The 21,419-nt window shown below is 34.0% G+C and overlaps 3 protein-coding genes across 3 annotated transcripts; 2 read left to right on the top strand and 1 right to left on the bottom strand.

Moving 5' to 3' along the window:
* The first annotated feature begins 1,411 nt into the window (after positions 1–1,411).
* LOC144852685 (uncharacterized) lies at positions 1,412–3,801 on the top strand. The gene is made up of 5 exons (XM_078710629.1): positions 1,412–1,665; positions 1,925–2,163; positions 2,430–2,678; positions 3,183–3,380; positions 3,660–3,801. Exons 1-5 carry the CDS (start codon positions 1,572–1,574, stop codon positions 3,699–3,701), a joined length of 822 nt encoding a protein of 273 aa, XP_078566755.1. The 5' UTR covers positions 1,412–1,571; the 3' UTR covers positions 3,702–3,801.
* Positions 3,802–4,539: 738 nt separating this feature from the next.
* On the top strand, positions 4,540–13,951 carry LOC144852979 (uncharacterized). The gene is made up of 20 exons (XM_078711034.1): positions 4,540–4,854; positions 5,047–5,094; positions 5,454–5,465; positions 5,576–5,689; positions 6,071–6,181; positions 6,597–6,718; positions 6,827–6,978; positions 7,191–7,323; positions 7,531–7,653; positions 7,780–7,931; positions 8,412–8,617; positions 8,888–8,992; positions 9,211–9,288; positions 9,524–9,632; positions 9,950–10,325; positions 11,720–11,806; positions 12,061–12,222; positions 12,492–12,632; positions 13,443–13,537; positions 13,677–13,951. Exons 1-20 carry the CDS (start codon positions 4,675–4,677, stop codon positions 13,760–13,762), a joined length of 2,592 nt encoding a protein of 863 aa, XP_078567160.1. The 5' UTR covers positions 4,540–4,674; the 3' UTR covers positions 13,763–13,951.
* A 244-nt stretch (positions 13,952–14,195) lies between these two features.
* On the bottom strand, positions 14,196–20,180 carry LOC144852660 (protein dispatched homolog 1-like). The gene is made up of 4 exons (XM_078710589.1): positions 20,090–20,180; positions 19,537–19,666; positions 18,904–19,198; positions 14,196–18,406 (listed from the first exon to the last, which is right to left on the bottom strand). The coding sequence occupies exons 1-4, from the start codon at positions 20,155–20,157 to the stop codon at positions 15,384–15,386; spliced, it is 3,516 nt and encodes a 1,171-aa protein (XP_078566715.1). The 5' UTR covers positions 20,158–20,180; the 3' UTR covers positions 14,196–15,383.
* Positions 20,181–21,419: the final 1,239 nt, after the last annotated feature.

Consider the following 21,419-nt stretch of genomic DNA (forward strand, 5'->3'; position numbering starts at 1 on the left):
AACTTTCCGTACTAATATTTTTCTAAAAATTGTGTTGTACTATTATGTTGTATAATTATAGTCTAGAGATAGATAGACTTACTCGACATGTACAGAACCGATGTCACTAACCGTAACGTTTACCTTTTAATATTATATTGTTTAAATTTGATATCTTCCACTACAATTGTAGTTAATTATCGTTGTTAAACTATTTTATTCAATCAGTACTAAGCATATTATATACGACTTACCTTGAAAACATCAACACGTAATAATGAGCCTATATACATTGTATTTATTGAGAAATTTTACTATTTTTATGTTGTTATATGCATATACATATATATAATTATATGCAAAACTAAGAATGTAACTTAAGGATGACGTGAGGCTGATATCTTGAAAAATGCATACTGTTAATGTTAACTATATTACTAAATAATAATATTTATTATTACAAACTAAGTTCAATTATCACTTTTATAAAATGTTTCTAACAAATTATTATGATACTAAAAATATAGCCCATCTACCATTACAAAAACTACCAATCATATTTTAATTTGTTGCTTATACTTATACCCAATGAAAAGAATAAAATAAAGTAATGTAATTTTGCCTCTATTTTCGGTGGTGGCTAAAGCCATGCATTTGACTTTACGATTTAAATTCTGACATATTAAAAAAAAAACAGGAACTCCAAACATATTATTGTTTTAGTCCGATAACATAATTGTTAAGCCTATGTGTACACGGTCTCATCCAACTTTACAAAGAATGTAATCGAAACAATGTTTTATTTGTGTATAACTTGGGAATTTTGGGCCTGAACCGTATGAAATACACTAATAATTATTAACAGAGAAACGGATATTTCATAAGTAAGAACAATCAATAACTAATCTTTGACGCAATGAAGAGTGGGTTTAATTATCTTTTAAGGAAATAACAAAAGCTTATCATTCTATTGTTAAAGTATTTCGCCTTGTTGCGAAACGGGAAATCTATATAATGTTACCTATTATACTAGCCTTCTTAATGTATTATATTACTGTATATCCGGAGAAAATGAGATTTGTATGTTACTTTTCTTCCTTGATTATATTCTATCAACATGCACTGGAAAATAAATAGGGTACATCGGTGTTCCGGTGATGGTGCTATTCATGGTCAGTAGAAAAAAAACACACCAAAAACACGTAGAATGCATAGACGCGCCAACATTTATTACAATTATTACATTATTATTTCTAGTTTGTTTACAAATAAAAATAGATTTATGGTATATTTGAGTGTTTGCCTCCTTTTTGGTTGTGTTTCCCAATGACAGAAGTTAAAAAAAAGTTTTTTACTAACTACCAAAGATATAAAATCTTTGCCAACTACTGTACGGTACTCAGCAAAATAAATACACGCGCGTAATAATGGAAGAATCCCCACCGGCTTCGCGCGCCCCTTTATGCACATGCCATTTTAAGTACGCGTACTTATATTATGCGCACATCATTACTATGACAACAATGCTTACGTATGATAATACTAAACAACAAACAACAAAAGAGGAGAAATGAAATAGAAGTTTGTATAATATGGATCAACTTTGGCGACTTGTAGCAGAATTGTTCATTGAGAAAGTTGCACCAAATGCAAACCCAGTGAGGAGTTTAGAGCATGACTGTGGGGGTAGGTCTATGCAGACAGGGCCTAGATTTTTAACGTAATGAAATATAGGCTAATAAATAATATGTTAGGCCTAGGCCTAGGATTAAAGACCAACAAACACTAAAATGGGGTTCACGATGGTTTTCCCAATAGTAGTAGGCCCTATATGCTTACTTGAGGAATCCATTGCCTATCATTTAAAAAAGGAATTAAGCCTAGGCTTAGAGATAGATATCATATTAATATGAAATTCCATAAATGATTAACTTTTATTTTACAGCAACTGACATTACCGCTATTTTAGTTAGGAGCGGTGACTCAGAAGACCCTAGGCCACAGATCAACCCCAACAAGATGCGCGAAACACACGACAACATCATACGTCACATTAGGCCGGGAAGAATGACATCTTTAGCTAATCGGAGCAAATTTGATTTGTTGAAGAAAATAAAAGATGAGAAGGCAAACTTCCATTATAGACGATCAAAAACCCAGGGATGTAGCTTCTTTAGAAATAAGGTAATGATGATGGTGGTGATAAAGCTGAAGAAAATTCAATAGTACAGTATTTTTTCCCGGGGGTTGTTGACAAAACTACAACAATGATTTTAAACGTTCGACGCGACAACGACGACGATGATTCAGTACTGATAATGTTGAGTTTTACCGATATGTTCAGTATAATACCGATATGTTGTGATGTGATTCCGGTGGATGGGTCGAATGAATGTTAAAATGCATAAAACAACCGTTCCATATAATGATCTATAAAATGTATCTATTAGATTCCAGATTACATGATAAATGTAGAGTTTATAGGCGTGAGGGCAACTAGATTACCACAAAAAATGTTCTACAGACTATTAGCGAGTGAACGGATCGATTGTATAACACCCTTCATGACACGATTTAAGTCATTCTATGTCGTAACAAAAGTCTATAAAGCCGAGAAGATACGATTCGAAATTCTAATTGGAGATAAAACGAAAGTTATTTCGAAAAACGATGTACAACTAGCTTTTGAATACACAAAGGTAAGTTTTTACTAATTATGTAACTATTTTGGTCGAGCTGTCAAATCCCCTATTTCATCTTTTTTTCAACTTGAAATGGTTTAAAGCATAACAAGAAGTCTATTTGAAATTAGTTGATAGACCAGTTGACAAACTGCAGAAAACTAGGCCTAATTCGCAGAAAACCTATAGACAGTAGTCTGCACTTTGGAAAGTTTGCTACTGTAGACCAGTTCAGTAAACTACAGAAAACACGTTTGTGAGTTTGTAAACACAAACACCTCTCTCCAAACAGCGGAAATTTTTGCAAAAAAAAGTTCGGTAGAGTTTGACATAGAGTGTAGAGGCTGCACTACACACTTCTCCAAACAGTGGCAAAGTTACAAACAAAAGTTCGTTTGCCAATGTAGACTAGCCCTACAAACAGAATGTGTCGTACAATTTTCTTTTCCATTTAACGGAAAAATTGAAGAATTGAAATTTAAAACCGCTTTCAAAGTGAACACTTCTGTTAATCTATTTCAGGTCAACATAACGCCACAGCGAAAACTTGAGGTTTTAAAAGAAGAGGAGAGGGAGGGGAACACACAAGGGCAACTATTCCTGGAGACAATGCGGAAAGAAGGAAAACTTGCAAAATTCTTTAAGGCAACACACAAAGAAATTGTTGAGACGCTTCAATCTGCATTTGATGAGATTGAAAAGAAAAGTGATTTGGGAGGGGTAAGTATACTGTACTGAAGCTTTTTTCACTACCATATTATTTGGGCACACTTTTTTGTCAAACTAGTTTGATAGTGTAGACAGAGCTTAAAGCGCAGTTTTAGGTGAGGATATGTATTAGTATTAGGGAGCTTTCGATTTTCGACGGCATTGACCTACACATTATTATGTCATTGATCACCTGGAGAGTGAGGAATATGTCCCAATATTGACGGGCGTGGAGAACTTGGCGAAATAGAAACGGCCTACTGAAAGATTTATTTTCTTTTTTTTAAACAGCTCCTGCAAACACCGCTCTTCGAAGTCGAATGTTTCCAATGAATATACTTATTATTAGGCCTACCTATTACGTATACACCAGAATATTGACCTACACGTCTAAACAAAATAAAGGATAATCAATTAAAATGAATTATTTATGCATGTGTTCTTTGTAAAGTGTTTATATCATGGAGGATTAACTTAAAAATACTGTTGAGAAAATATCAATAACTGCGTTTCTAAAAATTAATTATTTGTATAAAATGGTATTTCACGAGAGGTCCTTGAATGAATTTTAAAATCTTTCCTTTACATATAAAGGGATATTTATAATAATAATGTTAATTATTATTATTATTTTTCCTTCCTGCTTACATTCAAAATGCTGTACGTATAGTTTGAGTGGACTAGGACATTCAACTAAAAATGATATAATGATGAATCTTAAATAATGGATAACGGATTCATTTCCAGGACTAATTTTAGTAGCAAGCTCGCGTGCGCATATTTAAGTGCGAGTATTTCTTCTAAGTCTCCGGGGGTAGTTTACGAGATATTTTCTATATTTACAATGAAAATCAATCCGTGAATCGCATAGGCTCTGCGTGGATCAGGAGATACGTAATAATAAGAACAAAAGGATTCACCCATTGTTTGTCAATAAGAGGATTAACATCTCACCATTGTCAACAATCACACTGTCATTGTATCTAAGCAACTGCAAAGTATGTTCTATATTTAATTATACGAGACTTAAAAAACAACAAAGTCAGTTCATATGCAGTAGTCGTCAACTACAGTACAAGGGAATAGCAGAATATTATTTCCTCTTTTCCAGTAAATACAACTTTTTTAATTAGGAGAAAACTCTCTGCAGAGAGGAAAGCGGATTGTCCTATATAGATTTCAGAAGAGGATAACTTAAAGTTGGAATTTAGCGTATAACAGGAGTTTGATGTGATTTGTAAATAACAAATCACCAAATCTATCGGTTTACGGAATATTTGGATTTGTTGTTTTGGAAATAACCATAATGATGACAACAAGTAAATTTACCGGTGGCATAGAAAGAAGACGAGAGGAGATGTATGGTGATACAAAATTCGATCGTTTAAACGAAATGAAACACTGTTTAACGACTGACAATGTATCCAAGATCCACAAAGAAGGAAGTACAAGTAGATGGGAAAGCACAACAAAAACCACGTACAACGTAAGTTAACAAAAGTGTCTATTTTCCTTTAAGATCCTTTAAGATAGTCTGGTAACGGAACCATTGCGTAGCCTACATAAATATATCGTTTACATTACAAACAAGTCATATGTAGGCCTATATAGTTTACTAAGCAAAACATGAACATTGAAAAAGTGAAATATAGTGATTGTACATCTTTATTTCCCATAGGGTCGGCAACCAGCAGAATTTGGAGTTCCCATTGACAGCAGCTTTCAGGTACGATAATGAAACGAATTTCAAAACATTACAGCCCTAAGAAAAATAAATACATTTTTTTGTTCAATAAAAAGGCTTTTTACAACAACAGTCATCGTACCAAGAAAACCCAAAGAATGTTACGCTGTCTACACTATCAAACTAGTTGACAAAAAAGCGTGATGTGCCCAAATATGGTAGCAATATGACGTCATTGTGTCTATGGGCACATCGTATTTTGTTCACATAAAGTTTGATAATGTAGATAGCGCTTTAGAATAGAAGAAAAATAAATTACGGTATACGCTACTCATTTCACATATTTATCTAATGATAATAATTCTTTTTATTTTTCATATTATTCAACTATTTGGATACAGAAAGAACGTCAGGTACGTATCAATTGATAATGTACAGTTTATTTATTTTGTTCATAATTACCATTTGCTTTCATTTATTCAGACTTCTTCTGTATAACAGATTTTGTATTTTGCTTTTATAGAGAGAAAGCCATTTTACGATGCGAGCCGATGGGTCTAAAATTGATGAAGCAATATACAAGTCGTCAATCGCTATGAAAGATTATAATAAGAAAAACACCGAGATTGTAAGTTTGAAACACTATTTAAATTTGATAAAACTACAAAAATAACAATTTACAAATTCAGCAACAAACACAATTCATGCTAAAACCATGGAGAATTCTAACTAATTTCCAATGAGAAAAAAAATGAACAAAGCAAAAACAATAACGACTAGAGAATAACTGGTAACTTTCCCGACTAAAACACTGTATAGTATAGTATATCTTTGAACGTTTGCAAAACGTCGTAGTAAGACCATACTTTGTATTTCCAGGAAAGAGTGACATTTCGGTATCATACTTTTTATGGTATTTCATACTTTTCGATTAATTGAATTAACAAAAAAAAAAAAATCACTCCTGTTTGTAGACAATATAACTGTTTTTAACACTGTTTTACTTTTAAAATTATAGACGGCTACACTAAAACCAGATAGGACAATTAACTTAGCCGACATGCAGCCTCGCTATTGGAAAGACAATCGTTTTGGAAGTTCTTTGTACAGGACAGACTTCAGTGATATGGTAGGCCTTACGTTCAGTGTTTCCAGGCCATTTCATAAAGTAAAAAAATAATTACCTCCGCCAATGAGTTTTAGTTTGTGTTATGTTAGTTTTGCTAAATGTTAAAGTTATGTATATGTTGTGGAGAATGATGAGAACGATTAGGTGGTGATTGGATACTGAGCATAATACTACAATTCAATTCAGGAAACAAAATAAAGGCAGGCAGCATTGCCTGGAACGAAGAAAAAATCACCTTTATTTAACCACCGAGGCCTAGATCAACATACGGTTGTTCTTTCAAGTCTATTCCGCATCCAAATTCGAATAAAAAACAATAAAAACACAATACAATGCACAATTCGTAACATTACACTAAGTCACTTAATCCGTAAAAGTACTACTGCTTAAGTTAGCCTAAATTGATCATTTCTAGGCTAATGAAGGATCACAGACACAAGAAATGAAAGACTTGAAAGAGAAACAAAATGAACTGAGAAGACATAACATAAAAGATGTGAGGAAAAGTCATTTCAGTCTTGGAAATGACCAATCAAAGTAAGACATAGCTTTTCTTTACTTGAAACAAATTACAACAAAATTCATTACCTTTACTTATCTAAGTGGCGAGGCGATTATAACAGTTTACCAACATTTTCTTTTAAGATTTAATTCGGAGACTTGCGATTCATATTTTAATACCAAGCCCGATACAAACACTGGCGAGCAGGAGGACACTCCGGCAATGTTCACCAAGAAAATGGTTGAAGATGAGCAGAATTCAGCAGTTTTCAGACATGGGGACTACAATGTTTCAAGTAAGTTAGGCCTACTTTTTAAATTAAAATCGTAGTTGCAAGTACAACTCAAATCAAGTATACAAAAGTAGCACACGTGAATATTCTTATTGATAAATTCATTACTACTGAATTGGACACATAATGGAAACTACCGCAAATGCTTCACAGTATTATTGGTCTGTGCATCGATTGTAAAAACGTCACTGATAATTTTCTTCATAAACCTTCAGATATTTTACCCAGTATTTCAACATTTAACCGTGACTATAACGCAACTATTAAACCGTTAAAGGCGGCCGGATTTATAGAAGTAACCAAGTCAAAGAAAGGTCGATTTTTGGACAGAGCTCCACGGCAAGAAAGGTATACATTTCTTATTGTTAAAACGATGCCGATGCATCTGTAATCAACAAAATGAACATTCTTTTATAGTGTAGCGTAATGACTATGCATCTAAACTGAACTGCGCATGATCGTAGTACGACATAAACATAGATATAAAAGAACGTCATAACATGCCAATATTGCGATTTTATGTTGGTATTCTGTTTGATTATGTATAATATATAGAAATGAAGTTTTCCTCGTATACAACCAAGATAGCGGTTCTTCAGCTTCTAAGCCGAGCAGGACGCAACGAGAAGAAGTTTGCTCGACACTAAAACAGATATGCATGCAGTACGATCTAAATAAGTAAGTCTGACGTATGTTGACGTCATAAAAATGGCATTAGTTAACTTTTCACAAAACATGAGTATCAAATAACGAACCAGAGGAGATTACATGGGAAATAAAACTATTACATATTATTTTCATTAGGAATGGTTACATAAGTAAAGATGCCTTAACCAGAGCATGTAATTGCCTCTTGGATCCTATACCACAAAACGATTTCGACGACATACTGAGAGTGAGCAAACGAGGCATGTCGGGCACTATTGAATACAGCGATTTCATAAAGCAATACTTAGGTATAGGTATAGCCATATTTTTTATACACTATAAAATCCATTTCCATTCCTTCTCTAATTCTACGTGCTCTTCATGATACCAACTATCTCTAGCACCAGTTGACATCTTCGGCAAACTGCAGAAACCTAGTTTATAGAACTTTGGCCAACTGACTAGTTTGCTGAAACTTTTGAACTCCGCGAATCAAATCTTTGTGATTCTGTAGGCGGACAAAATGACAGGCTCCAGTAACAGAGAGTAGTAGTTTTAAATAAACTTCTCTAAATAAAAATAGTGGCAAACTCTGTTTGCAAACAAATGGTTGGTAACGTGTTCTAGGTTAAATTACACCTGGAAGATTCAAAATTGTATTTCTCACCAGATAATATGACATAACTCTAACTTTCAATGTGAAGTTATAGTCTGTGATAGACCTTCTTTACGAGAGTAATCTTACTCTATTTTGTTGTGTTAATAAATGACATAAATATTATTTTTAGATCATGATTATAAGCCTAATCTCGACGAAGGGATAGTGGTGACTGCACAAGATCCTAAAGAGAGTTTTAATTTTGATGACATTCCTGGTTTAGAGTCTACAGACGGAAATAAATCTACATCCTGGCCACCGAAGACTACACAGGGAAATCCCTTATTAGTTACGTCAGAACTAGGCAAAGATTATCAAACGACAGCTCATTTTAAGGTAGATTGAATGCTTTGTGTCTTTTATACTGTATTACGGTATGCATAATAAAGATGAAACTGAAAAACCAAACTCTGAACCAACCCTAACAAAAACAAAATCAAACAGTATAATCGGCAAATTTAGTACACGTATAGCACATCCACTTTCCTATATCTTTTTTGATTCCTTTTAATTTTAGTGTAACTTGTTTTTTTCATTGCAAATGTTATGTGTGCGTGTGTATGTGCAGAGAAACAATAACAACAAACAAACTTTTTTTTTGGTCAGTTTGGACATGATGGAGAAAATCCTGCTTCTATTTACCACAAAGATTTTGACATGAAAGGATATAAAACTGACCAAGAACTTGCAAAACCACCAATATCATCAGAGGTTAGTACACAGGGAATTAAATGCTTACAGTGGTGAGCAATTATTATGAAACGAATTGTAGAATACAATAATTATTCTGAAGTTCATAGCAACTAAACTGTTAACTCAATAATACAATTGACTATGGTGAAACTTTTCCACAAAATACTACTGTGTAGTGAACTTAATTCTCCATTAATACAGGTTGTTTCAATTATTTAATTTTTACCATTTATCAGGTTATGCACAAGAGTGAAAACCCGGAATTTGGAAAAAGTACAAAACAAACGGATTATATCACCTTTAGGAAAGAAACGGTAAGAAAGAAAAATTGAAAGAATTAGGTCTACCTTTTGTCATGTGAGGTTTATTATTGAAGCAAACAATATGTATATACACTTAGAGTGTAATAATTTATCTGTACATCCTCTTGGCATTGTACTTCTGAAACGTATGATTGCAATAGCACAATGTACATTATCATGTTTAAACATTATTTTATATCCGTATGTTCAACAATCATATTTTATTTACATTATCTTTTATAAGCAGATGAATGGGAATGATGAAATGGCTAAGAAAAATAAATCACGTCATTCTAAAAATAGTGTCCATTTGGCCCGTGATGAACAGAATCACATTGAAGATCGACAAACATCTGGTACGTCAGACAAAATAATAAATATTAATGTTGATACAGTAATAATGTTAGCGCCGTTTAAATTTTTTTTAATGTATTATTATTAGCCTATATAATTATTAAAATGTGGACTGTACTGCATATTGCGTACTTTTACCGTTTTAAAAACGTTATCATCGAACTATTCGATGTTTGTCTTTATCGTTAGAATTTTCTTTCTTTTTTTTACAATCATTATTTAAATTGTCAGATTTAGGCTAATTAATTAGCGCTTGTGTGAGCATGCGCATATACATAGCAACAATTGATGTTTATCACTAATATTTTTTCAATTTCAGTTGCCAGATCAAGTTTTATAAAACACCCGAATGCAGTAACACAGATGCCAATAACTGCACAACTTCCAAAATATCGATACCTAGACACGGCGGCCTTGCCATACTCATTCAAGACGCCCAGATCAGAGGCTAAAGAGGCATTCAGTAACCTAACATCACCGGAACAAACCATCACAAACCTTTCCAAAGGCAAGCTAAAGAATAATGCTAGAATAAAAGACCAGAGGAAAGTTCATTTTCAGTTAGGTTCCGATGAATCATCAGCAGTTTCAGAATCTCATGGTGAGTTCATAAGATGTCGATCTGTGGGAGACGAAGTGCCGAGTGCTGGTAAAAAGAACATGCACGATCCAAGGTTTAGCCACATCACAGCAAGGTATGTGATATTAGGCAAATTCAAATCAATACAATTAATTTCGACTCGCCATTACACATGTAAGTAACAACAAATATCTAGTTCAATCATCATCATCTGTCAGATCAACATTTCTTCCACATCAAATACAAAATATCTTCAAGATTAAAAATAATAAGTAGCAAAAGCGATTTCAGAGATGATAAGGCATAAAAATAAGAAAAACAATGAAAAATTGTAATATGAAGGAAGAGGGCAATACTCAAAGAGTAACGCCAGATGAAAAACAAACATTCTATTAATCAAATGACCTTGTGGCGAGCTAACCCTAACCTTATAGACTAAAGCGTTCAAAATATCGTTTTGAAGTCCCAAAATAAAAACGAAATAAAAAATAAACATAAACAAGGCCATATACATGGCTGCAGCCGCGTGCTCACGTTAGTGTTTACCGATCTACCAACCGACCGAAATAGTGAGATGTAGAGTTGCACGCAACTAAACATATGTAAACAATTGATGAATATGTCAAACATTACACAAATCAAATATTAAAAGAATATGACGACATGATAAACCATGACCCAAATATGGCTATTACGCAATAGGCCTATTCAGGTAGTCACTCGGATATCCGGGTCATACAGTGTCATTCAGTACCTTTCCCTTTCACCGCAATTGTAAGGATACAAGTTTAATGACACCTGTATTATCTACTTCTAAACTGTTATGGAAGCGATAGTATCATATACGCCGTAGTTCAAACACTTTGTAACAGGGTACTGAACGTGATTTCCGGGACCCAAAAAAGAGATGACCCATGAATAGTTAATTTGCCATAGTGTTTAATACTGTATGTATACTTTGTTCAATATATTGCCCTCGTTCCTTCACGGGAAATGGTCCACCTAATAGAGATGTTCCAAAAAAAGGTTTTCAAGGAACGAGGTAGGCCTACGGGCAATAACAGTGTGTAACCAAAGAGTTGAATTTCCTGATGTAACTGTCATTTTATTTAACCACTTGCATTTTGGGCATACATTTGTGCCTGAGAATTATAGTGTGATTACATGGAGGTCTACGTGATATTATTCACATTAAACTTGTAAATGTGATACTCTTCATCCTTTTAATAGGGCCGAAAACGTGCGAAAGGTACATAAATTTAAATCATAACATTTATCCGACACAACTCACGTACACAAGCGCGCTGCGACATCACATGCTAATACCTGATTGTTGAACTTAAGCTTAAGAGCTTAATAAAAAGCATAATAAAAAATAATAATTATAATCCAAATTTGTTCAATAAAAGAGGGCGATCTTCTCTGAATTGTAGAGCCTCGGTATTTTCTAATAACTTGTTACAAGTATTTAGTTTTTTTGTAGTTTAAAAAAATCTTATTACTTTAAAGCAAAAATACACAAGACTTGCAAAAGAACCCGATGTCGTGGAATACTTTCGATACGTTAAGGATGAACAAGAAAGGCTACTTCAATGGGTATGTACAGATTAAATTAGATTAAAGCTACGTTCACACAGAGCCCGAATTAATACGGGGTTCATGTTGTCCTCACATTGGAAGTCGAGCTATACCATATATAGGATGACGGATACTTGCATACAGCAACATAAAGATATCAGGCAATGCCCTATCATTTACATCACAGTAAATAATTAGTATTTAATGTTTGATTTTACATTTTCAATAAGTACGGTGAATTGGTAAACTATATTTATGGTGTGTTCATACAGGCAATCAAGCTCAGTGACTCATCTACATCTGAGTCTTCAACGAGCATTCTCAGAGTTAGATCCAGATGGCACAGGCAAGATAACCAAGGAACAGATGAAAGTTATCTGTCGTAAATACAAACTAAACATCAGTCAAATTTCAATAGAAGCGTTACTCAGAAAGTAAGTACCGTATAGATTCGATCATATAGAGAACAGTCTCTGATACAGTATCTGTCAAATAGTGTAGTCTGCAAGGTGAATGGCAACAGCGATCGGTGCAAACACTATAAAAAGTGGCATTATTACAACGAATGCAATTGCAGATGCTTGCCCTAAACTGTAATTGTACAGTACTTTATACCAAGAACACTTGCAAAAAAATAATAATCATACATCCGGAGGTTTCACTTAATATAACAAATTGTAACATAAACAACTCTATTTGTTAGATGTGACCGTTATGAGGATGGCAACGTAAACTACCAGGTGTTCCTGAAAAACTTGACTCCTCAACAAGTGCCAGAAGGTGTGTCGGCTGCACATTCAGATTCTACGATGTCAAATGATTACAGACCATTGCAACAAAGAAGGTAAGCATAAAAACTATTACCGTAAATCTTCTAATAGTAACCCACACTCTAATAGTAACCCCCTACTAATAGTAACCCATCTTATAAGTCAATCTATAATAATAACCCACTACTCCAATAGTAACCCATGGGGGTTACTATTAGAGTCACAAAAACTATTGACAAAATGATTGGTCGTTTATGATGCAGCCGAATTTTGAAAATAAGGAGTCTTGATCTCGGGAGTGGGGAAGATTGAGTGTTTTTGAGTTTATAAAATAAAGTTAGAGTTCAACCAAATTTGTTTATTCGTACTGTTTTATTATTTTGCTATGAGTTGCTGACCGAACAAATTGGGGGTGGGCTACTATTTTCAGGTGCCTAATTTAAGATTAGTAATAGTAACCCACTACTATAGTAACCCCCCTTCTAATAGTAACCCACCCTAAAAAACAATCAAAAAATAATAACCCAGGGTTACAATTAAAAGATTTACGGTACCACTCTCTAGTAACAAAGAACCCGTTCTGGCTCAGTTATTTACCCGGGTAATTTGGTTCCTCACACCAAAAAACAGAACTTAAATAGTGAATACTGATAACTCAAACGACCTCAAGACGACACGTCATTATCATTATTTATTAGCCTATTTTGAAATACTGTAGAACTTCTCCTTTGGGATACCCCTATTAAGGGAACACTTTCCGAGGGTGATATATGTTTTGAAACTACGGCCAATGACACCCGTATTAGTATTAAAGGTACACTTTGTTGGCTCCCGAAGGATAAGAGTTTTACATTACTAAATTGAATCTCTCTTCTTTGTTGCAGTTTTACTGATGCCCAACTTCGAACCATCAGTCACATGAACAAGAAGCCGATACTTCCACAATCATCACACTTATTCCACATGGACGAAAACAGAGGTAAGCGCACACTTTAAATCCAAGCTCATTAAAAATAGGCCAAATACTATTACAAATCTAACCCGACTTGAATACAAGAAATAAGACGATAAGATGTTTCTGCCAATATCCACTTATCATCATCTGTTTTTATCTCTAGGTAACAACTTTATTTCCACAATGAGTCAAGACTTTCTTCAACCAGAGATTCAACCGAGAACATGGATACCAAGTGATGCATGTTGATGACAATTATTTAATGAAGAAATATGTATATGCAAAATGTCCAGCAGTCTACTTACGACCATGTCCATATAGTTCTACTGGACGTGATGAAGAAGCCTCCTATATTCGGACAGTACATTAAAGAACATTCCACACACATAACTCTGTGGCACTCGCCTAAGATTGGTTTATGAAGTTAGCAGCAAAGAATAAGTTTGGAAAATAAATCAATTCGGTTAGGTTAGGTGTAATATTGTTACAAGACGGTACACGTGGTGGTGGATGACAATTGGTACAATTGTCAAAAGACAAATATGTAGTACTGTTATGTATGGTAAAAGATGTAATAAATTATGAAGTGCCATACATTCAAGGCTTTAAAGTAAAAAATAACAAATACATTAAATGTTAATCTACACTAAAATAATTTAAAAGTAACATATCTGTGCTTTGTTCTCAAACTTTATCTTTATTGAATTTTACATACAAATCAAATAAAAATCGTATACAAAATTTACCTATTGACATTAGTATTTGATGATGACCTATCGTCAAAATACTTCTAGTACAGTAAATTAAATAGATTTGCATGAATGTTATTTTGGTTGACATAAATGACTTTGAGGATCAAAAACGTCTAAAATGAAGTGAGCCCTCAACTCCATTTTTTCCCTTTCTGAGGTATAATTATTTCTGAGGTAGAAATATATATGCAATTTTGATCCACAACTGTTTATTAAGATTAATTATTAGTCCATAATAGCAAACTTTATAGTTTGCAAACTCCGACTTTCGTCAGAAATGACTTCTCAAAGTTTGTCAGCGTAGACAATAGCAAACTTCGACAAACTGCAAAAACAAGTTTGCAGAAGCTGTGCCTACACAAAAAAACAAACAGTTTTTTGTTAGTTGACAAGTTGCAGAAAAAAAGTTTGCCGATGTGTATGCTGGCAAACTTTTGTTTGAAAAGTCGAGCAAACTTTGAGTTTGACAAGAAAAGTTTTTAAAGTTTACTAGTGTATACCATCAGTTGATAAACTTTGACAAACTGCAGAAAACAAGTTTGCAAAAGTCTACGTTGACAAACTTTTGTTAGAAAACCAGAGCAAACTTTGAGTTTGCCAAGAAAAGTTTTTAAAGTTTACTAGTGTATACCACCAGTTGATAAACTTCGACAAACTGCAGAAAACAAGTTGGCAAAAGTCTACGTTGGCAAACTTTTGTTTGAAAAAAACCCGAGCAAACTTTGAGCTTGCCAAGAAAAGTTTTTAAAGTTTACTAGTGTATACCACCAGTTGATAAAACAAGTTGGCAAAAGTCTACGTTGACAAACTTTTGTTTGAAAACTCTTTGAGTTTGACAAGAAAAGTTTGTAAGTGTAGGCCAGTTGACAAACTACAGAAAACTAACTTGCAGAAGGCTACACTTAGCAAACACACAGTTTGCAAGCAAAAATTAAGTTTACTAGTGTAGACTTTACTTTTGCTCTCCCAAAATTGTTCAAGATCCCAAATTGTACTATAACAATGCATTTTGACTGAAAAACTATAATGTACATTTTAAGCAAAACATTGACAAATTTTGGGAAAGTTAACAACCCCATTCTTCCCTCTAAACACAAGGTGGGATAATATCTGATGAACTACCGTATTGGTACCCATATATCTTTTATTGTAGGATCATTGTTTGGTATCATATCAGAGTTAGGCACACTATGGTAAACCTGTGTTAAAAACTTTTCATCTTCCAAAATTCTTTCCGTTCTTGAATGTACTCTATCAAAATTATCTGGATGTAAAATCTGTATAGCAGCTTCCCCGAGTCTTAAATCTTTGGTATTTAATCTTTGAGTGTCTAGGTGTGGCGTGTCCCACATTGGGATTTCACGACTATTATTCAAAGTTCTTGCGCTATTATGCGTGTTGTGGTCCCAACTTGGAGGAATTCTAACAAGAGTTTTTAAAACCGGTATTGTTTGTTGCCCATTATCATGAAGACATTCCAACTCCACAGAATCAGAGGATTGTGGCATACTCGATGATTGGAACGACATACTATAATCTCTTAGTCTATGCTTAGATGGTGATTTGTTACAATGTGCTTTTTTGCAGCATTTCATAGCTGTGAGTCCGAAATCTTTTTCAGGCCCAACAAAGTGGCACACCGATTGAAAGAACAATGTAGAGTACAACCATGTGATGGTCATGATAAGCATCAGAAAGACGCCCATCCGAGTGTATGATAGAATTGTGGATGGCATCATAAACGCTCCAGCAACGAACGTGGTCAACGCTGCCATTGTTATTGCACACCCCATCTGCGATACAGAAAATATAACTTTTGATTCACGATCTTTCTCCTGAGCTAATTGATATGCAACTCCGTAATGAACAGTGAAATCTATTGAAAGACCAACAGCTATGGAAATGATGACTGACTCCAGAATATTCAGTTCCCAACCGAGGAATACCAAAATACCGATTGTCAGAAAAATTGCACCAGATATTGAAAGCATTGCATACAAAGTTATAAGAAGATTCCTAGTCGTTAGTAATAGTACTATGGTAGCGATTGATACTGAAAGCATGAGTGAATTTGGCGTTCCAACCGCGAGGTGATGTTGCAAATCGTAAAATGTAAGTAAACTTTCATCCGCTATGGCCCAGCCATTTTTCAAACCTTTCGGAGCAGTTTCTAGCTCTTTATCTAACCAATCGTTTATACCATTCCAAAAATCATTTACTTTTCCATAAACAACAGAATATTCAAATTCTGCCTCAAATGTTACTAAAACAACACTAATCCTATCGTCATCTTTATGAAACTTTGGACCCCCAACGGTTCCATCAAAATAAATTAATAAATCATCGTACAGATACAGCACTAGTTCTTTCAGGCAGTATTCAAAAACTGATCGAGAGTAAGGAAATGTTGTATTATTACAACATGGGGAAACGTCTATTCCTGATGGAGTCAAACATGGATTCTGTGTCATCCAATCACGGAACCCTTCCATAAAACATGATTCCGGATGATAACCTAAGGTTCGCTTATAAAATGTTTGTTCACGTAATCTTTGGCAAAATCCATACATCCACTGTTGAGAATCAGGACTAGAAATATCCAAGGAATCATCCAGTACCAAATGCCCGGCATCATCCGGATCCCAGTGATTCCCATTGTCTACAGCATGTACACCAAAAATTATATTCACTGGAATCGAATTTGATAGTTCATCATTGCCATCCTGAACATTTTCAAATCTGAACAAATGTCTGTATACCTGATCGTATTTCTCAAACGGATGCGAACTTTGCAAAAGTTGAAATTCTGACACTGTTGGCAAACTTAAGCCTGGAGTTACAAATATCAAAATAGCACCAGATATCGCTAAGCTAAAAAATAATAATAACCAAAATATTCTTAAACGAATAATTATACATGGTAATAACTTTTCAAAAAATATTCTAGAATATTCACTAGCTTGATATCGTAGCTTACGAAAAAATAATAAAAATTTATCAAAATAAGTTTTTTGGTTTCGCTGTTTTATGCAAGTCAATTTTTGGCTTATCAAATCATGTATAATAACGACAGCAGGCAGCCACGTAATTGTCAGTAAGAAATTAATCATGATTGCGGTTCCTGCATAAATTGCAAAACAACGAATAGCCGTAATTGAGCTAATAGCGTTTACGTAAAATGCAGCTGCTGTAGTGAAGCTAGTAACAAACATTGTGAGAACGGCGTGACGTAGAGTCTCGATCATAATTATTAATAATGGCGTATGTGGTCTTTCAAATCGTAGTTTTTTCCAAATATCGCAGAAAATAAACGTGTCGTCTGCACCAATCCCGACAAGTAAAATAATAGCACATAGGTTCATGAACGGGAAGAATACTAATCGAAAAACGACAATGTAAAAAAAGTACGAGAAAATAAGTGACATTAAAATACTTGCAATACTCATAGTCGTAATAAATAATGAGCCAATGTAAACCCACATTATAAAGAAAACAAACGTCACACCAAGAGCAGGATATACCGTATCTGATATCAAATAATCAACAAACAACGAATCTTTCATCCCGAAATCGATACCAGCAATTTCGGTTTCTCCATCCGATAAATCTGAATCTTTAAAATTATCAATGTATATATTCTTTAAATGATTTTCCCCTTTTGTAATTGGAGAAATAACCATCGTCGCTTTTGGATGAAAATTATTTGGATTTTCAATGCTAAGAAAATCAGTGCTTAAGACGTACTGAAACAACATATAGACCGCGTTGAAACGTGTGCAATTTGTCGGTACTGCGTAACAATACTCATTGCGTTTTGAATTTGTACTATAATCCCAGCACAATCTGGTTAGGGTCCTTTCATGGAAATAATCCGCACAAAATTGAAGTAACTCTATTGCGTACGTAACATCTTCTTGTTCAACATCAAAACAAGATGATCTATTGCGAAGAAGAGCAACGTAATTTCCCAAAGATTTACTTGGACAACATTCAAAGTTTTGACGCAAACAATACTTGTTGAAATCAATATGGCTACGGACACGTAGTTCATCGACCTTACAAACAGAATGAATCGCTGGTAATGAAAATAATGAATACCCAGGTTCCGATACAAAAGCTATTCTGGCATCATAATCACCATCTGTGATTTAACAAGAACAAAATACATTAATAGAAACCTTCCTTTATGATTTAAATTTGATGTGAAAATTAAAAAGAAGATTATCAGCAAAGATGTTATATGACTGTTTCATCAATATCATTTCAGATAGAAGATGAAGTCAGATTTGGATTATAAATTAAATGTAAAACTGAAATTATAATTACAGAATAGGAAGTCTGAAAGGACGTTGTCAATAATGTCGTAGACTTATTAAAAAATTTGAAATTTTCCAGCTGCATAGAGTCTACAGACTCTACTCCGCAAGTTGGTTTCAATCGTGCATTATCCATTATTCTCAACATATTTACAAAAACCTCAATGTGTAATGTACCACCAATCATGAGGATGTATTCAAATAATGCATACATAGTTAACCTAATAGCATGGATACACAATAGATGTGTTATAAAAGTTTTGAGAAATCCATCTTATAACATGATATGTACTGAACATCTGATAGGGAAAAATATACTTACATCGTTCACTACAGAAGAACGACTCATCAGTATCCAAATATTCATCGGAGGATGACATTAAAGATGACGACGAGGATGATGAATCATCAGTTGAATCGGCGGGTTCGTTGAGGTAACCCATAGTGTCAATATCACGTATAACACGATTGTCCGACGCAAAATCCTCAAAGTAGTCAGCTGTGTCATGTAACGTCGGATAGAAGGATAACGATCCCTCTATTACTTTGGATTCTTCGATGTATTGGTTCCAGCTCGAGATGCGACTTTTTATGTCAGTACCCCTTGCTTCAAAACCCTGAAAAATACATCACATTATTGACATATTTAAATGAAAAAATATGTATACAAATTATACCGCTTGGGAAGACCCTCGGGATCAAACAAAGTTTCCCCTAAATTGGGATTTTCCTCTGAATAGAGTGTCTTCAAGGAAGTGTTCTAAAACATGGCTTCTCAGCCTGTAAGTTGTTACAAACTTTGAGTTAAATGTATTCTGCCATAATATAAATATTTGTACGCAGCTTTTTTTTTTTACTGTGGCCCCTGTCTATTGAAAATGGCCCCCCCACCCCCCGTCTATTGAATATGGCCCCCTGTCTATTGAAAATGGCTGACCTTTCAACGCTTAGTTACCTTAATTGGGTCACTGAAATCTGGAATGTTGTAGCATAAGAATGTAATTAGGCCGCATGTAAGGAAACCTACGAAGATGACAACAATCATAAGAGCTGAGCACCACAACTTGCTCAGCATCAAAGCATACCTAGGAAAACAAAAACAAGGGTAAGTATTAGATGAAGATTTTTATGGAAAAGCTGGATGTGAGTCCAACTACAACAATATGAATAAGAAAAATATAAAACTATTAAAACATGAGCAATTTGAAAATTTGAAACAAATAGAAATGGTTGATTTTTAAAATTATTTTACATCAAACAACAGAGGAGATATACGTATATGTTAATGCTAAATTAAATTCTGGGGTAGAGTACTGTAATTAAGCAATGATGGATTGGTCTACTCAATGATGCGGAGCCAATAAATCTTTCAACTAATATAAAATTATCCTATCTTTTCCACTAATAATCATTCATTATTTGTATACCAACAGCTTTAGCATGAATGTAAAGTCCTGAATAGTTCGGTAGCTCTAAACTAAAATATTAATTCAACCAGGCCTACATACTGGAAACATATCTTGTGGCTCAGCTGCCTAGCCCAGTAAACTCTCATATCGTCCCCGTTTTCATGCATTCTATTTTAGAATCGGTATAGTTCCATTTGATCTAAAAAAGAACAAAAGATGCATTTGCACTTTTTTAACAACAACTATAAAACACATTTTTTATTCATGAATTATACATAATTTACTCTTTATTCATTTATAAATTCATGATTTATCTAATCAATACAAAACATGCAAGTTTGCATGAAAGCTGTTTTTCCAATCTACGTTGATTTCATAAAATAAAACCAAATGTGCTTTTTAAAATCTAACATCGAAGGAAAATATCAATTACCGCTTGCAGGAATCCAAATGCCGAACGAATTCAGGAAGTTTGTTTTTTGATCCAGGGATTAGTTTAAACTATAATTCATGTTTGACTGATTTTCACTGATTGACATGTGTGTGTCTATAAATTATTATTGTTTATTATAAGAAAGAAAGATAAATATATAGCATAGTGTACTTGGTGTTTGATAAGCCAGTAGAGTTCAGTAGACAGGCATACTGGTTATAATCATTCAGATATGATTCAAACCAGGGCTCAAAGAAAAATTGGACAGTTCAGCCCTCTGCTTAAATATTTATTGACTTTTAAGTATTTAAGGAAAATATCTCACTGGGACTTGGAAAGGATTTGAACTAAGAACCCTGACATTGGTTAGCAAGTACTGTATATCAAACACTAAGCGAGTGCCAATCAAATTAATCCTATGCATAGTGTAGCAAATAAAATCTAGTTTAAAAGACTTTTTTTACTGATTTCAAATACCCATACCCACCTGTTTACAACCTTTTTTAGGTTTTCTAAAAACTTCTACTGCTAAACCATCGAGATATATCACTATGGCTAAACAGTAGCCTTTTATTTATCTACTATTATCTAAATATTACTATGATTTCATTCACTATAGAGAAAAAAAAACAAATCCCTATATCATGCCTCACTGGATCGGAAGTTGTGAAGAATGGTCGTACTTATGTGAGTTATCCAATGACTTCCTATAGGCCAGATCCAGACAGGAACTATAGTATATCGGTTTATCTTACGCTGTCAACATAGTAATATCTTACTAATGCCATTGGAAAAGTAGTGGCCTAGAAACATTGATGTTTTGAATTGATATGTTTTTTTATGCAAAAGATATGTTTAGTTTTGTAGTACTTTTAATTTAATATTGTACAAGATAGACAGTACAGCACAGAATTGAAGGTCACGTTTCTGTCAACGGTAACTAACAAGAAGTACATTTGTTCTCAATTTTGCCTTATAGATATTTAACCAGACTTT

Source organism: Antedon bifida, chromosome 9 (genome assembly GCF_963402885.1).
Source record: "Antedon bifida chromosome 9, ecAntBifi1.1, whole genome shotgun sequence".
In the NCBI taxonomy this organism is placed as follows: domain Eukaryota; kingdom Metazoa; phylum Echinodermata; class Crinoidea; order Comatulida; family Antedonidae; genus Antedon; species Antedon bifida.

Coding starts and splice junctions, on each gene's coding strand:
- LOC144852660 (XM_078710589.1), bottom strand. CDS start 20,157: ATGCATGAAAACGGGGACGATATGAGAGTTTACTGGGCTAGGCAGCTG. Junction 19,667..20,089: donor AGCCACAAGATATGTTTCCA/GTATGTAGGCCT, acceptor TTGTTTTCCTAG/GTATGCTTTGATGCTGAGCA. Junction 18,407..18,903: donor GTTCTTCTGTAGTGAACGAT/GTAAGTATATTT, acceptor GTTAAATCACAG/ATGGTGATTATGATGCCAGA.
- LOC144852685 (XM_078710629.1), top strand. CDS start 1,572: ATGGATCAACTTTGGCGACTTGTAGCAGAATTGTTCATTGAGAAAGTT. Junction 1,666..1,924: donor TTTAGAGCATGACTGTGGGG/GTAGGTCTATGC, acceptor TTTATTTTACAG/CAACTGACATTACCGCTATT. Junction 2,679..3,182: donor TAGCTTTTGAATACACAAAG/GTAAGTTTTTAC, acceptor AATCTATTTCAG/GTCAACATAACGCCACAGCG.
- LOC144852979 (XM_078711034.1), top strand. CDS start 4,675: ATGATGACAACAAGTAAATTTACCGGTGGCATAGAAAGAAGACGAGAG. Junction 6,719..6,826: donor CTTGGAAATGACCAATCAAA/GTAAGACATAGC, acceptor TTTTCTTTTAAG/ATTTAATTCGGAGACTTGCG. Junction 9,289..9,523: donor TCACCTTTAGGAAAGAAACG/GTAAGAAAGAAA, acceptor TTTTATAAGCAG/ATGAATGGGAATGATGAAAT.